The 16,747-nt window shown below is 29.1% G+C and overlaps 1 protein-coding gene across 1 annotated transcript in view; it reads left to right on the forward strand.

Moving 5' to 3' along the window:
* LOC119605426 (muscle calcium channel subunit alpha-1-like) overlaps window positions 1–16,747 on the forward strand; it is a 310,164-nt gene that overhangs the window by 108,670 nt on the left and 184,747 nt on the right. Inside the window, exon 6 of the mRNA XM_037958526.1 lies at window positions 184–291. Within this exon, the coding sequence (XP_037814454.1) occupies window positions 184–291 (108 nt within the window). The remainder of the gene's footprint in view (window positions 1–183; window positions 292–16,747) is intronic.

Below are 16,747 nucleotides of genomic sequence, written 5' to 3' on the forward strand. Positions count from 1 at the left end.
TAATGATATTTAAAAAATATTTTGCATTTTCTTATTTTGCTTCAATTTTTGTTAATCTTTACTTTTTTAAATAAAAATCTATATGTTGTTAATCACGCTGACACCGACCGAACTTTCCTCACCATCGATGTCAATGTCATTTGTTAAAAATATAATTTTTATAAATTTTGATCGACTTTAAAGTATGTGGTAAAATGCGTTGTGGTAGCAATAAAAACGATAGGAAACATAATGCTGGTTACTTACTTGCTACAGTTTATGTTTGCTGTGATTGGGGTTCAACTTTTCAAGGTAAAAAAAATAAAACGTGAGAAAAAGTAATGCAAGAACACATAGTATGTCGTCTAATATTTAGGCAATTCTGTTTTGACAAAATCACCTTACACTTCGAATAAAACCATAATACTATTATACAATTCCAAATAAACGCATAGTTTATGTTGTATATGGATAACGAAAATGTTTAAAAGTCCTATGGATATTATAAATACATATTGCTATATAAAAACTGCCATAGTAGTAATATGCAATTTTGACATCGCAATGAAAAATAAAATTCCGTTTTTCCAGGAAACCCGTGCCAGTTCAAAAATATCGCAATTAAAAAAAATATATGTTAGAATTGCAACTACTTAAAGTCTAACTTAATTTTTTATTTCATTTTAAAGAAATTTCGTTAAATCTCTGTAAATAAAATAGTTTACTTCAAAAACGTCAAAGGTAAATAATTCAATGTCAAAAACATAAAGCAAACCCTTGATAAAAATTAAAAAAGACATAGAATGTTGAATGTCTCTTCTATATCCGCGCAAAAAATTACGGTGGAGACTCATTTAGTTAACGTTCATTACGTATCAAACAATGATCAATCAGAAAACAAAACGAGCAAGCGTTGCCACTGCCAAATTAATTTTCCTACCAATTCTTCGACATAAAACTTCCAAAACCTTCCACGTTTTAAAAGTTTAAATTAAACATATTTTGTTGCTTAAATGTATTTAATGAAATCGTTATCGGTATAGTCCTTCATATAGTTTTATCTACCATGCGTTGGCAAAAATACAACGGTTAGAGTTCTAAGCTTCCTTAGACTTTAAATATATGTGAGCGTTCCGAATCTAAATCCTTAGATAATAATAACAACACCATAATACCAACAAAAAACGCAAAAGTAGAGCGAAAGGTGAAGGAGATGAGTTATAGCATTGCTAAGCTACCTACAACCAAAAAAGCAGCACATAAGATGCTTCAGGAAATCATAACACGGTACAAAAAATCAATACACTCATCGCAAGACCTAGTGAGTAGATTGCAGTACCATTTTTAGAATCTTCAATATACCCTAAAAATCGAAAGATATTGGAAAAAACGACTTTTTTTGACTTGACAGACTAAATGAATTATATCTGAAAATTTTCTTAACCGATTTAATATTTTTAAACGGTTTGGAAAAGAGTTTCCTTTGTACTCTTCAAAAAGTATACACACCTTTTTCTTTTTTAAGGAAATGTGTAAAATATTTAGATCTAAATAAAAATTTTTATAATTTATAATTTTTTTTACAATTCTAGAAAATTGTTAATTTAAATAATAAAGCTTATATTTGATTTGCATATCTTACGTTTATATTTTATTTTAGCAAAGAGAGATTTGGTAAATTTTTGTTTTTACGAAAAAAAATATATTTTTGTCAGTTTTTTTTATTGATTTCAACATTTCATATCTTAGTTTATTCATAAAAGTGTGAGCTAAAATAAAAAATATGTTTTCAAATAAAGTGTGGGTCAAAAATGATCGTGAATCTTAAAAAAAAATTAAAAAAAAAAAAAAATATAAAAAATTGTATTTAGATCTCAATATTTTACACATTTCCATAAAAAATATAAAAGTGTGTGTACTTTTTGAAAATGTTTAAAAATATCAAATCGGTTAAGAATTTTTTGAGATATAATTAGTCTGTCAAGTAAAAAAAAGGCGTTTTTCTAATATCATTCGATTTTTAGGGTATATTATCGCGTAATGAGTGTTTTAGAGTGTCACACAGTGTAATGGATCAATCCCACGTCACCACAAAAGATACTTCGGATTCTCTTTCAATATCTAAAACAAACAGGATAAGATCTCCTGGGGTGCTGATAACTGATAACAAACCTCAAAAGAAAATCTGTCTTCTAATATACAGTCAAAGCCAAGTCATACATCAATCAAGGGAATATCAAATCAGAGTCCTGGAAATAAGAGTGACAAAACCAAGAAATTTATGCCGTATCGAGCGCGTTGCTGGAAATAACCTCGAAGGTGAGGGAAGAATAAAAAAAGCTAGACAGTGAGAAAGGAAAGGATCTGACATCTTATACCAAAAGAATACATAAGGAATATATCTGCTATGCAATATATAATGCCGGTAATCCGACAAGCAAAATTCCAATTGACCAGCACAGTAAAGTAGAATTGTAATCGCTTTAAAGAGCAAACAATCAATACGGAGCATGAGCTTCGAATTCAGCAGGTGCATAATGTGTTGAAGTGCTGTTTGTTACAACAAGCTCCGACAAGAACCCCGAAATACCTTAGACGGCGCCCACATCATCATAGTAGCCTATCCTTATAAATTTTGGTAGAAGAATTTACGTATACATTCAAGTTATTTATGCAGAATTTAATCATGTTATTAGTGTTTATAATATATAATTATATAATTTTGACCTTCAGGTTATTTCCTGAAGGGGACTTTGTATTGGGGCTAGGGTGAAATGAGGCCCGATCATTACGATAATCCGAAGTATCTTTTAGACTTTTATAAAACTAAGTTTTTCCGATTTCTGTTGATATACTAGAACATTTACCAAAATTATGAGCTCAAAAACTCTATTCGGGGGTAAGGTTGTATGGGGCTAGACAAAATAATGAACCGATTTTAAGCAATTTCCATAGGCCTTGGATCAAAAGAGGAGTATGTGTTAAATTTCCAAATCGAGTCAGAAAGTGATTCTGAGCCGATTGGTATACTTTAAGGCAAGTGTAAGACCATTACAAACATCAGCACAAATGCATAATACTCTCAACACTATGGTGGTGTAGGGTGTAGAAAAAAATATGTAGTATAAAAAAAATATAATATTTAATGTGGAAAACTTCATAAAAAATACATAATATTTTCAGCTTATGCACTTATTATTTAATACGGGCGAGTGCAAACAGAACCAGTTCAGATTCTATAACAGTAACCTTGAAACTAGTAATGTCACCATTAATTGAGGAACCCGTTCTGTGGAAAATTGATTTCATGAAAGAGGACTTCCAAAAAGTATTCAAGAAATCAGTTTTTTGAATATTTCCATTGATACAACACTAGTCCAAAGTTTCAAAACAACTTATTGAAGCCAATAGAAAAATATCACAAATTTATCGAAAGAAAGTTTTTTTATACACCCTGTAACAATTTAAAAAAAAAAAAAGCTTTCACACATAGAAAAGTTGGTATGCATTTGAAACTAGAGTCCATTGTCATTCAGCATACTCCTTTTTTACAATCAGCTCTAATGTCCTTATTAAATGACTTCAAAGTTTCAAGGGCTTACAATTTCAAACGAATATTTAAAATATTTATATGTATTGTATGATGCAAATATTGGTACTTATTTCACTTACTTAGAAAATAAATCCTAAAAGAAATTACATTTAAAAAGGTCTAATTTTCCAAACAAAAAGTTTTAACTACAAATTTTCTTTAAACTTCCATTTCTTTTTTAATCCCGATTAATTGAAAATAATAATACCATTTTGGAGCAGACATTCCAAGCTTTCTTTGATTTTAATAAAAATTTTTTCATATAAATGTTTAATTTCTTCTTTTTCATCGTTTGTCCTTTATGTTCATGTGCAATTTGGATTGGAGTTATACTCAAGATTATTGTCGCCATTGCCTTTTCATCTTTGACTTCCACACTGCAAGTGCTGCCTCATTGCAGCATTATCCTCTGATTTAACGTCATCCGACACCAACGACCACAGCTCTTGGTGTAGCAATACACTCTTCACTTGAATATTCCAAGAATCGTAATTGGAATCATCCAATTTTTCAATATTAAAAAGGGAACTGAAGGAACAAATGTTCCTTCACTTTAATATTATTGATGTTTCTAATACCTGGGCCCATAACCTGGTGTAAGGCACCCTTTTGTACTTTAAATAAGTCTTTAACACACAGTTAATATGAAAGAGATGTTTATTGTTTGGAATTTAGATTACAATTAAAATGGTATGAAATAAAAGAAACTATGTGAAAGGAAACAATGCAAGAACTAAATATATGTGAGTGTATGTGTGAAGTTTAAAAAGTGTTACATTGTATTCAAACAGAGTTGCCATTTCAACAATAACAATTGTCTTGGAATCATTTTCTGCGCGGATTAAGCCATGCTTATCCTTGTTATCAAAGTTTAAACTACCAAAAGATATTTTAAAAATTCGAAAATACCAATTTCGTCCAATTAGACCAAAGTGGCAACGCTGAATGCAAGTATTCTCCATTATATTGTTTTATTATAATCGTATGTATGTACATATATTTGCAAAACTGTATGCTGAACAATAACCTTTTATTGTATTGTATTTATTGTATTGTTACCAAGTACAAGTTTATTATTTTTTGTCTTACAACGGTATTATTCACGAGCTGGTAACGTGCTACATTTGTTTAGTGTTTTTTTTTTTCACTTAGTGTCTTTGGTTCTCTCAACTGTAACTTTTTTGGTTGTGTTGTAAAAAAAGTCAAAATATGTAGTTTTCTCTTACGTTTTAGCTGTACATGCGATTTGAATTCGGCGGGGTTCGGGAAAAGCGCCATTTTTTATATTTAATACCAAGTTCACACGAACAGTTACACTAAATTACAATAGCCAATTAACCCGTTTCTACGACACATTCGTAATACGTTTTGACAGTTCATCGCCATGTTGTTTTTTTAATTAATTAGTTTATTTTTTGGAATACATGTGTGTGGTATGGTATAAAAAATACGTTTTTACATTATTTTAACAAATTAAGTACTATATTTAGTATTTACTTCTATTCTTTTGTAATTTTATTTTTTATTTGTCTACAACAAATGTAAGCAAACAGCTGATTATGATAAATACCCGATAAAAATTAGAGATGGCTCTCATTCATTCGTAATTCGTAGATAATTCTAACTGAATTACGTACAGCTGGCATTTTGTATGGTCAATCTTGTAATTCAGTTTGTAATTGGGGGTTGAATGACGAATAATTGTATCGTGCGAAATTTAAAAAATTACTGTCGTACACATGATGGAATAATAAGGTGAAGACACGAACCGGATGATATACGCCTGAAACTGTAAATTTAATGGAGAAAAAGTGCGTTTTGGGTTTTTTATTTCGTGAACTTGTGTCCTTTTTAAAGCACATTTTTCAAAAAATATTTTAAAATATCTCTACTATTCAAACAATGTCAAATTTGATGTCAAGCGAACAAGAAGGGTTGGGAGATATTTTGTATTATTTTTATTTATACTGTCAGAAAAAAAAGCTGTCAAAAATGTCTTTTAAAATTTTTATCCTTTAATATCTATATAGGTTTTTAATATTATTTAAAAAAAAATTTTAAAGTCATTTTTTACATCTTCTGATCTTGACTGAAAAAAAAAACACAACATATTTTACAACTCTTCTTGTTCGCCTGACATCAAATTTAACATTGTTTGATCAGTAAAAGTTTTTGAAAATATTTTTTGAAAAATTAGCTTTTTAAAACTTTGAAGTCCTTTAAAAAAGACACAGGATCACGAAATGAAAAATTAAAAATGTAGTTTTTCTCCATTAAATTTATAGTTTCAGACGTATACCATCCGGTTTGTGTCTAATTTTTAGTGTCGGACGGAGTAAAATGTTGAAATTTTCAAAAGACATTATTTACCCTTTTTCTTCCTTCAAAGCAAAAAAGTTTTGATTTCCGGAGATTGTTCTCTTTCATTTGATACCCATGGCGAAAAAGATGTATTCAATAGTAATATTTTTCTATATCCTTAAAACTTTAAAGTCCTTTAAAAATGAGAGATCAGAAAATGAAAAACTGAAAACGCAGTTTCAATTTATAAGATCAATTTTATCATGTGTGTATGGTCTCGTTCAGGTCCAAAAATTGCTGTTGCACGATGTTATAGTCCAGATAATATAAAATACAAAAATCACAAAAAAGGAAAATACTATCAATTTGACGATTCCCACCAGAGACTCTTTATTGGTTCAGTGCAACGGGCCTGTTCGGTAAACTATATTTAAATATATATTGCATTGCAATGGAAAAATAAATAAATTAAACAACATTATAATTAAAAAAGGAGGAAAAAAAAATTTAAATTTCGCAGGAAATATTGTTAATAAGTTATTTCCCATAAAATTCATAATCATTATATACTTGGTATAAAAAAGTATAACCATATTCAACAAATAAAAATGAAATTTTTAGACATATTAGTTCGAAAATCTATAGTAAATAATTTATTTTGTTATTTCTTAAATTAAATAGAGCATTATTAAAATTGTTCCGCTTTTTATTTAAATTTTAGATTATATTGTCCCCAAGTGCTGTTTTAAATATCGGGCTATAAATTAAAATTTTTAGTCGCTTTTTTAAATAAGACCTACAAATAAATAAAATTTCGATATGGTTCCATGACAATTTCCAAATATTGTAAAAATTGACCTATGTATATGAGTTAAGAATGTCCTATTTGATATACATATTTTATATTATATATATATATATATATATATATATATATATATATATATATATATATATATATATATATATATATATATATATTTATATATATACATATATATTTTATATATATATATATACATATATATTTTATATTGTTTGAATGTAGTACACTGCAAATATTTTTTTTTAGATGAGCAACAGTAAATAATTAAGGTGTATTCTCTAAATTCGCCGAATTAAAATCGCAGGTAGAGTTCAAGGCGAATTCAGATAAGGTGGTGTTATTCAATCAGCTAATAATTTTTTTTCTTCATTCGCCTGGTTTACGTAGCTGTCAAAGTTTGTTATTGTTTACATTTTTATATTTAAAAATTTCCGTTAAACGAAGAAAAACTTCGTTAATATTTTGAATTATTTATGTAAAAAATCTAAAAATACCAAGCATATCGTAAGCAAATATCATTTTATTTAAATAATGGCATAATTGGTATGTATACAAATATGTTTTTTAGGAAAAATATTTTTTTCCATTAAATGTTAACATATTAAACAATATTGTTTTATATTTTATATTAACATTGTGTAGATAACGTGATTAACTAAAAAAATCTCTTCCGGAACACTTTATATAAAGAAACACATATGAAGAATTTAGCCGAACAGCGGCAGCTTACTTTTACATATGGCTTAATTTTGAAATCTATTAAATGTTAACAAATTAAATAATATTGTTTTATATATACACTATGTAAATAAAGAGATTAACTAAAAAAAGCCTGTTCCGGAACGCTTTATATAACAAAACCCATATGAAGTATTTACCCGTCCGGCGGCCGCTACATTATTTCCAAATATTGAAAATTACTCCGCCGGAGTAGAATTATCCATTCGCAACAAATATTCATTCATTCGTAATATAATATTTTCATGAATATGTACTTTTTTATGTTTATTTTTCACAAAAAATTAAGTTTTACTAACTTCAGGCACTCATTTAAAGTTTGCAAATTAATCTGCTGGAATAGAATTTTTCGTTTGAAACAAACATTATTCAATTCAGAAAATATTTTCTTCATAAATTTTAATATCTTTATCTTTATTTTTAATAAAATATAAAAATTTTACAAAAATTTTTCATGAAATGAATTCGCCGTACTTATGGTTTTTGACATCTACGTAAACCAAATGCAAAAACAAAATACATGTAAAATGTTGTTGTAGAACTGCCACCACCTTATCTGAATTCGCCTTGGTAGAGTTTAACTGTAAAAGGTTTTGACCTAATTAATTTAATGTTATGTATCCTAATATAAAAAGTTTCAAATAAGGAATTTAATTTTGAAAAACCCGTTTAAAAAATCAGTATTTTTGCCCATAGCTGCGACAAAAACTCATATTCGAACACTTGCCTGCAAAGAAAAATTTTTTTCGCCCCTTTGAATGTGATGTGGTTTTAAAATACCTCTAGCATGTAGAACTTTTACGGTAAATCCATCCAGCAGCGATGCTGGTTCTGATAATTACTTTTTTTTAATTTTTTTATTATTTATTAAAGGAAAATAAATGTTCTTTTAGATTTTTTTAGAAATTTTTGGCGTTTCTTATCCAAATTAGGAATTTGTTATGTTTATTTTTTTCCAAATTTTTAACATTGAGTGCTGATAACTTCCAGATTGAACCACACTTGGTTTTGAATTTTTGCACAACCTTAAATGTTGTAAATATAATGGCACACAACACAAACTTAAATGTTATAAATGTAATGACGGTGGCGTGTCATAATGTACAGTAACATAATGTCCATGGACGTTATGACACACCAAAAAGTGTTATAGTGTCCATGGACGTTATGACAATTCTTTAAAGTGTCACAATGTCCATGGACATTATTTTATTATTATTAAATAGAAATGTATTGAATTAAATTTGTTTAGAATTTATGAAAATAACACTCTTATCCCGAAATGAATAGATACTAAATTTGTTGTATGTTGCGTTTTTGTTTCCTTTAAAAAAGTGTCTTGGATAGCCGGCCTTAGGCCATGAACATGCCACCGTTTTTCATGACACCACTGTCTTAAGTATGTATATAGTAATAGAGATGAACAAAATGTGTAGTGCGAGATTTTACTTGAAAAATATGAAATAAAATATTCAAATGCAGATAAATCTTTATTTTTATTTTTAACACGAATATGTCGTAGCTTTAAGGTATAGATGTGGTTCGTTGCCAATATTACCAGTATATACAGTGACTGTCATTAATATTCGGTTTTTTATTGCGATATATTGAAATTTACTTGTCACATAATTTCTTAAAATATGATTTTAAAAATAAAACTGTTATCTGTTAGGATAGCCATTATATTTTACAACTTCAGATATATGGTTTGGCATATTGCAGTCTTCTTTTGACACTTTGCCAATATAAATGCTTTCATAAATTTTCAATGGAAGCCATGTTAGGAGATGGGCTAGTGTTACAATCACTTTTTGTACAATTATAAAGCAACCATTCAAGGAGAACATTCCTTTGATGTTTAGGTGGGTTAACTTGGTATAATTTTAATGTTTATTCAATTTCCATTTTTTCTGCTGATTGCTTTAAATTATCAAACAAAATAGTTCAATACAAAATTTTGTTTAAATTAATATCGATAAAAACTAGGTTGCTGATTCCATTTACTAATATAGAGCCCCAAACCATCACATGTCCTCCTTCGTGTTTTATTATGGGAGTAACGTTTTTTCCATTCGGCTCTTCATTTGGTTTCCGCCACACCATTGTTCTTCCGACTCTTCAAAAATATTAAATATACTATTATCAAAGAATATAACGTCGTCCCACCAAATAAAATTTTGTTGAGACGTTCATTCACAAATTTTAGTCGGTACGTTCCATCCTTATTATTATCTATAGACTTCTTACTGGACACTCGGCAATTATATCCTTGACTTTTAATTTTTCGATGAATTGTTGTTTCTGAAAGTCTTTATTAATTACTCTTTCACTTCAGAAACAATTTTAGGAACACTTAGCGCGGATTTGTCTTGATTTTCCTAAGTGTTAGACGCTCTTCTATATCAGTCAACTTTTTCGGCTATTCGTTTTTTTTAATGAATTCGGCCTTCATTTTTATACCTTTGTACAATATCACCGACATTTTTTACCCATTTGTTCACCAATATTTTTACACGTTTTTTCATTCTCATAATGCAAAAATCCAATTTATTTGTTTCCTTATCCCGCGTCTATATTAGACAAATGGGGAATTTCGTGCCGAGTGACCCATCTTTAAAAATCGATGTCTTGCGATTTGGAATTTGCACTAAGGTTACAACTATGGGATATTAGGCCAGACACAAATTTTCAGCTCTATCGGTTAAGAACTGCCGGACTTAGAGGGGTCAAAATTGGACAATTTGGACATACAGGCTTTTATTCAAATGAGTGTAACTTTTCACCTATCGGTCCTAGCAAAAATTATCCAAAGGAGTTCATATAGCTATTTTTTCATTCTTTCCATTTTTTTTTTTTTAATTTTGTAAATTTTTTTGAAAGTAATTTTTTTTTAATTTTTTTTTTCAAAATGGAACTTTTTTTTGCTTAAAAGAAAGCTTATAGAATTTCCTTGAAGGGCTTTATAGTCCATAATGGGATGCGAGTGGGATATCTATCAAAAAAAATATTTTTGAACTCAAGAATAAAATTGTTTTCAATATTATGCACTTAATTTTCCCCTATTTGCTCAAAATAAAGCTTAGACCATTACCTTTAAGAGCTTTAAGATTACTTAGTGGGATGCGAGTGGGATATATACATACATATATAAAAAATATTCTTGCGGAAAATCGTCGTAATTTGAACAATATGAACGCGCAACGCTGATCCAAAAGCAAAGTTTTTGAGTTAAAATATTATTTTATTTTTCACACATGCCCCTTGCATCCCACTAAGTGAAATTGTATAAGCTTTCTTTTAAGCTTATGAAAAAAAAAAATAATTTTTTTTTGGAAAGAATGAAGAAATAGCTATATGAACTCCTTTGAACAATTTTTGATAGGACCAATAGTTGAAAAGTTACACTCATTTGAATAAAACCCTGTATCTGGGTAGTTCTTAACCTATAGAGCTGAAAATTTATGTCTGACCTACTACCCAATAGTACTACCTCAGTGCAAATTTCATCAAAATCGATTTTTTCAGTTGGGTTACTTGACATGAAATTCCCCAAATATTTATCACAGCACTTGACAAAACGTCGGCAGAAAAATTGTCAGTTCTTTGTTTATGTTAATGTATAGGGGTAGCAAAATTTTATCACAACTCACAGATAAACTGAAATAATGCTATAAATGCAAATTTTGTAAATAAACACTAATTTCACTAAAACTTATATTAAAAATCAATTTTAATTGCACAAAAACAAAATTCTATAGAAATTTTTCAATACAATGACGTTTGTTATCAAGCCAACGTTGTCTAAACAATTGTTTAGACAACACTGTCATTACGACGATAAAACACTAATAAATGCTGTCTGTGCCTGCAATTTTTTTGACGTTTAGCATAATAAATATTTGTCTAATATAGACAGCGGGTTACAACTGATTGTTTTTTATTTATTATTTACACAATTTTTTGGAGGTTGCAGCGATTTCCGTAAGAAGACAAAACCGAATATTAATGAAGCATAAATTTATGAAATATTCCATGTTTTTAAATTTTTTTATATATGTATTTAATATTTAATCGATGTACATATATAAAAAATTTGGTATGTATAAAAAGCTCCTAATATGTACAACAATAAGTACAAAATATTCTTTTTTAAATATGTTATTTATATTTAAAAATTAAGAACAGAAAAAAACGGAAATGTAAAAACCTATTATTAATGACAGTCACTGTACATCCATATACATACATATGTACACTCCCGCTCACTTAAATAGGTTCAAACTTTTGTTTACAATCAAATAATTTTTTGCAAAAAATAATGGTCTAATTAGTAATATTAAAATTTAAAAAAATAACATGATGTCTTAGGCATCACTAGTAAGACAAAAATTAGCAAAATACCAAATTTTTAATATTTTTTTCCTTACCCTACCTTTTTGAGCTAAATTTTTTTGGCTCACTTGATTAGGTTCATTCAGAATAAAAAAGTTTACTGATGTAGGTAAAATCTATTCATATTATAGCGTCTCTGAATATAGACAATATATTTAAAAATATAGGTCGCGAAAGCCTTTAACTAAAGACTAAGATGACAAAATTTAAGCGTTTTTGGAAACATTCCAAAATCACTGGAATTTGGCCTAAATATTGGGCAATTTCAAAATGAATATTAAGAAATCATAAATGACGTACATTAGCGTGTCCCGAGCAGGCGCGGATCCACGGGGGGAAGGGAAATTTACAAAAAAAAAAACGAAAACTTTTAATACAAAATTAAAAAGTAGGAAAAGAAAAAAAAAGAAAATAAAATAAAGAAAAAGGAAATATCGAAAATTTGTAAATACATTTACCTTTGTCCACATGTCCACAAAATTGCCTGAAATACATTTGCGAATTTTTGAAATGTATCGGTTTATTTTAACTAAAAACTAATACAAAATCGTCAAAAAGTTTCGACTTTCATATCAAAAATTGCGTATAGTCATCAAAATCAAGTAAACTCGTCACTACCAAAATATATACCGAGCGAAAAAAAAGTTCTCCCCCCCAAAAGCTTGAGCTGGATCAAGAGGAACAGCCTTTTTAAGAATTTCATGTAGGAATACCACTCAATCGATGCGTATTAATGTACTGAACACGAGAAAAATAAAAATATTTTTTTTTTGGAATGGTCCTCAGTTGCCTACCAGCGATTGAAAATCCTGACCTTAGTATAATTTTTGAAAAATAAAATATTTTAGATTTTTTCGAAATTGGTCTCAAAAATTCTGTAATTATGGGAAAAATAATTTTAAAATTTTTGTAGAATATTGTCGGTCCAAAAAATGATTTTTAGTGGGTTGGAGAGGCATATTGTTTTCGCTTTTATCGAAATGGGTGTCAAAATTATCGTAATATTTAGCTCATACAGAAAAATATTTAAAAAATAATTTGGCATTTGTTTTGTCCATTTCAGAATTTTTAAAATTTCTTGTAAATTTATATGCCTATTATAATACAATAAAAGTCATTTTGTGGGCCAAGTGATTCTGCAAAAATTAAAGAAAAAGTGGGTGTTACAGCAAACCTAGCTACAGTAAAGCAAATTGTAAGAAGGGCCAAGTCTTTAAAAATATTCAAAAATTAATAAAAGTCACTCCAATTGCCACTCGTAAAGCGAAAGCCTATTCAGTTTGCACGTGAGCAAATAGTTATATGAAAAAATTTTAATGTAGAAGGTCCAGATCGATATAATTATTATTTTTATGATTTTTGAAAGGAAGAGCTGTACCTGAGTCGTCTTCTTAGCTGTGGGGGATGTGGGATGTTGTGAGGGCAATTTTGTATTATTAAACGTGTGAGCTTCAATACCGCCAGGTCTGCAAAAGGATGGATTAGAAGCCAGAATGTAAAAATTTTGTAGTGGTCTCTGTAATTCCCTCACCTATTTATTATTGAAAATGGTTCGGATATTCTTTCTAGTAAAGTGTATGGATTGGGCAGACAGTATGATACAAAAGAAGCATAAATTGAAGGAATGAAATAGGCATGGGCCGAAATTTCCAAGACATTAATTAAACATTTTTATAACTCTTTATCACCTCGAATTTTTGAAGTGATATCGAGTAACGGCGAATATGTTTGCTACTAAATAATTTCTAAAACCTTGTAAAAATTTTTATAAACATAAAAAATTTTCATGAAAAATGCATATGTTGTTGGTTTTGTCATTTAATGATGAACCTATTCAAATGATCCAAAAAACATTGTTCAAAAACGCAGTGTTTTAGAAAAAAATTATTAAAAATCAGTCTTAAATATTGAACTGAATTTTGACTCTCTAGTGATACATACGACATCATGTTATTATTATTTCAAATTTTAATATTACTAATTAGTCCATTATTTTTTTGCACAAAATTAATTTGATTGTAAACAAAAGGGTGAACCTGTTTAAGTGACCGGGAGTGTATGTACATATGTATATTACAGTTTGGTGTGTCACCATGCGCTTAAAGAAAGAAAGGTGTTCTTATGTTAGCAGTTTACAAATTGTTGTATAAATATATATATATATATATATATATATATATATATATATATATATATATATATATATATATATATATATATATATATATATGTATATATTAAAATTTAATGTCTAAGTCATTGTGTTTTCAATGACATCAAACACTTGTATAACAAGTGAGAGTGTTATATTCGGCTGAGCCGAATCTCATATACCCACCATCAAACCGTATGCCTTAAAAGGAATGCTCCCCTATAAACATCAGGGTGATATTACTCATCAAATTAACTGAACAGGATTTTATTTTGGTTCATACAAAACATGGCATATCACTTCCCGACACTTTCCGCATGAAATTCGGTAGGATGATTTACGTTTCTATAAATGTTTCTTATATAAAATTTCATAACTGTTCACGTATTTTTAAGTCAGCAAAGATCGTTAAAGTAATTTTCTCATGAACCGATCCTCAATACATTTGGAAGATAGGTTTTAACTCGTATAAAACATATGGCTTTTCTGGTATTTTTAAGCCAGTAATGATCGTTTAAGTAATTAAATGGACAGACATGGCTAGATCGTCTTAGAATTTAATAAGGACCCAGAATATATATACTTTTGTGGGTCTATGACCAACATTTCGATGTGTTACAAACGGAATGACAAAATCAATATACCCCCATCTTTTTTGATGTTGGGTAAATGGGCCATATCGGTGCACGTTTTCGGATAGCCCCCATAAAAGTGGACCCCCGAAAAACAGCTTTAACGGGCATATCTGTTTTAAAAGTTCGAGTATAGCGATGAAATTCAACACAAATAAGTCTCATATGATCCAAAATCTCCCAACCAAATTTTATGAGGATCGGTCCATAATTGACCCTAGCCCCCATATAAGGTCCCCTTCAGAAAATTACTTTAACGCTCATTACTGGATTAAAAACACGAGTGTAGCAATGCAATTTTTCATAAGTAAGTGTCTTACTAGCCAAAATCTCTCTACCAAATTTTATGTGGATAGGTCTACTATAGACCCTACCCCCCATATACGATCCCCGTCAAAAAATGACGTTTCTTACGAGCCAAAATCTGCAAACTTGGTTGACCCTACCCCCGATATAAGGACCCCTTTAGAAAACGACTTAACTTAAGTTTCTTATCAGCCAAACCCTCTCTACTGACTTTTATGAGAATTGGCATATTATTGATATAAGATCTGCTTCAGAAAATGACTTTAAGGCTCAGTATTGGCTAAAAAATACGAGTAAAGCGATAAAATTTGACACACATAAGTTTTATATGAGTTAAAATCTCTCTACCAAGATTATTGAGGATCGGTCCATAATTGTTCCTAGCCACATATAGAGTCCCCTTCAGAAAATTACTTTAACGATCATTTCTGGCTTTGTGAGAAACGGTCAGTTAATTTGATGAGTGATCATGATGTTAATGGAGCATTGCTTTTATGGCATACGGTTTGATTGTGGGTATATGAGATTCGGCACAGCCGAATATAACACTATCACTTGTTAATATTGTCAATGTCTTTTTTGTACTTTGCAAACAAATTTTGGTGATAAGTTTTAATCCAATCGGAATTTTACATTGAAGAAGTAGTTTTGAAAATCTTAAAACAATTCGGTATTTTGGTAACGATATTTTAGCGGCAACGGTAGTGTTCTAAAATGTGGGAAATGGTCAATGGGCCAATTATAGACCGATCCTCATAAAATTTGGTGGCTAGATTTTAGTTAATATGAAACTTATTTTTAATATCACCGTCATTTTTAAGGCAGATATTAATAGTAATTAAAGTAATTTTCTGAAGAGGACCTTATATGGGGGGTTGACCCTATAGACCCTCTATAGTATATATTTTAGTCTATATAGTATATTCCATAGTCTATAGTCTAGTATTTAGTCTATTTTATAGTCTATATTGTATTCTATAGTCTATTCTGCAGTGATGTTAAAAATATTAATTAAGTGAAGATTTATTTATTTATTAATTTGCTTTTTGGATTATTTTATTTTTTGGGTTATTGGTATTTTAACTTATTTCGGTATTAATATTTTAGCGATATCGGTATTTTTTTAAGAATTATCGGTATTTTGGCTTATTTCGGTATTTTAGGTAGTACGGCTGAAAAGGTTTTTTAGCTGTAACGATAGCTTAGCGATAACGGTTGCAAACTTGGTTAAAACGGGAAAAAGTGGTAAATTTTAACCAGGGACAGGATTAATAAAAGAAATTTGCTTGCAAATGAAAAAAAGACATTCAAAATATCAAAAGTATGAGTTTGGGAACTTTCGTGTGATAAAGTTCATAGTTTTTATACAAGTGATTGGAATCATTGAAAACACAATGACTTAGAGATTACATTTTAATAGATATATAATATAACGAGTCTTTTATTAGAACACCATTTACAATAAAATTTGAATGTAATGTAAAATTAGAACGGATATTGGAACAAAAATTAAGAATTCGAAATTTTTACTCAAATCACATTTAAAAAAACTAAAAAAGATCAGGAAAATTTAAGATTAAACTAATTTTAACCTTAATATTTCTTAAAGCAAAAGTGTAAGCTTATTTTTTGTATATCTTTTCAAGGATTAGTTATATTTTAAATTTCTGCTCATTCAGATCATAAATTTTTGGCAATTTAAAAAAAATTTAACACCCGAGGTGATTAACTTTGAGGGGCACCCTCTGGCCCCATTCCGCCTACGATCACCTTGAACTTTCAATCAAGTCGAACACGCCTTAGCTCCAAACATGTAAATATGCGATATA

Source organism: Lucilia sericata, unplaced genomic scaffold (genome assembly GCF_015586225.1).
Source record: "Lucilia sericata isolate MDLA Ls3-8-SP2 unplaced genomic scaffold, ASM1558622v1 Contig000484F_arrow, whole genome shotgun sequence".
Lineage (NCBI taxonomy): Eukaryota > Metazoa > Arthropoda > Insecta > Diptera > Calliphoridae > Lucilia > Lucilia sericata.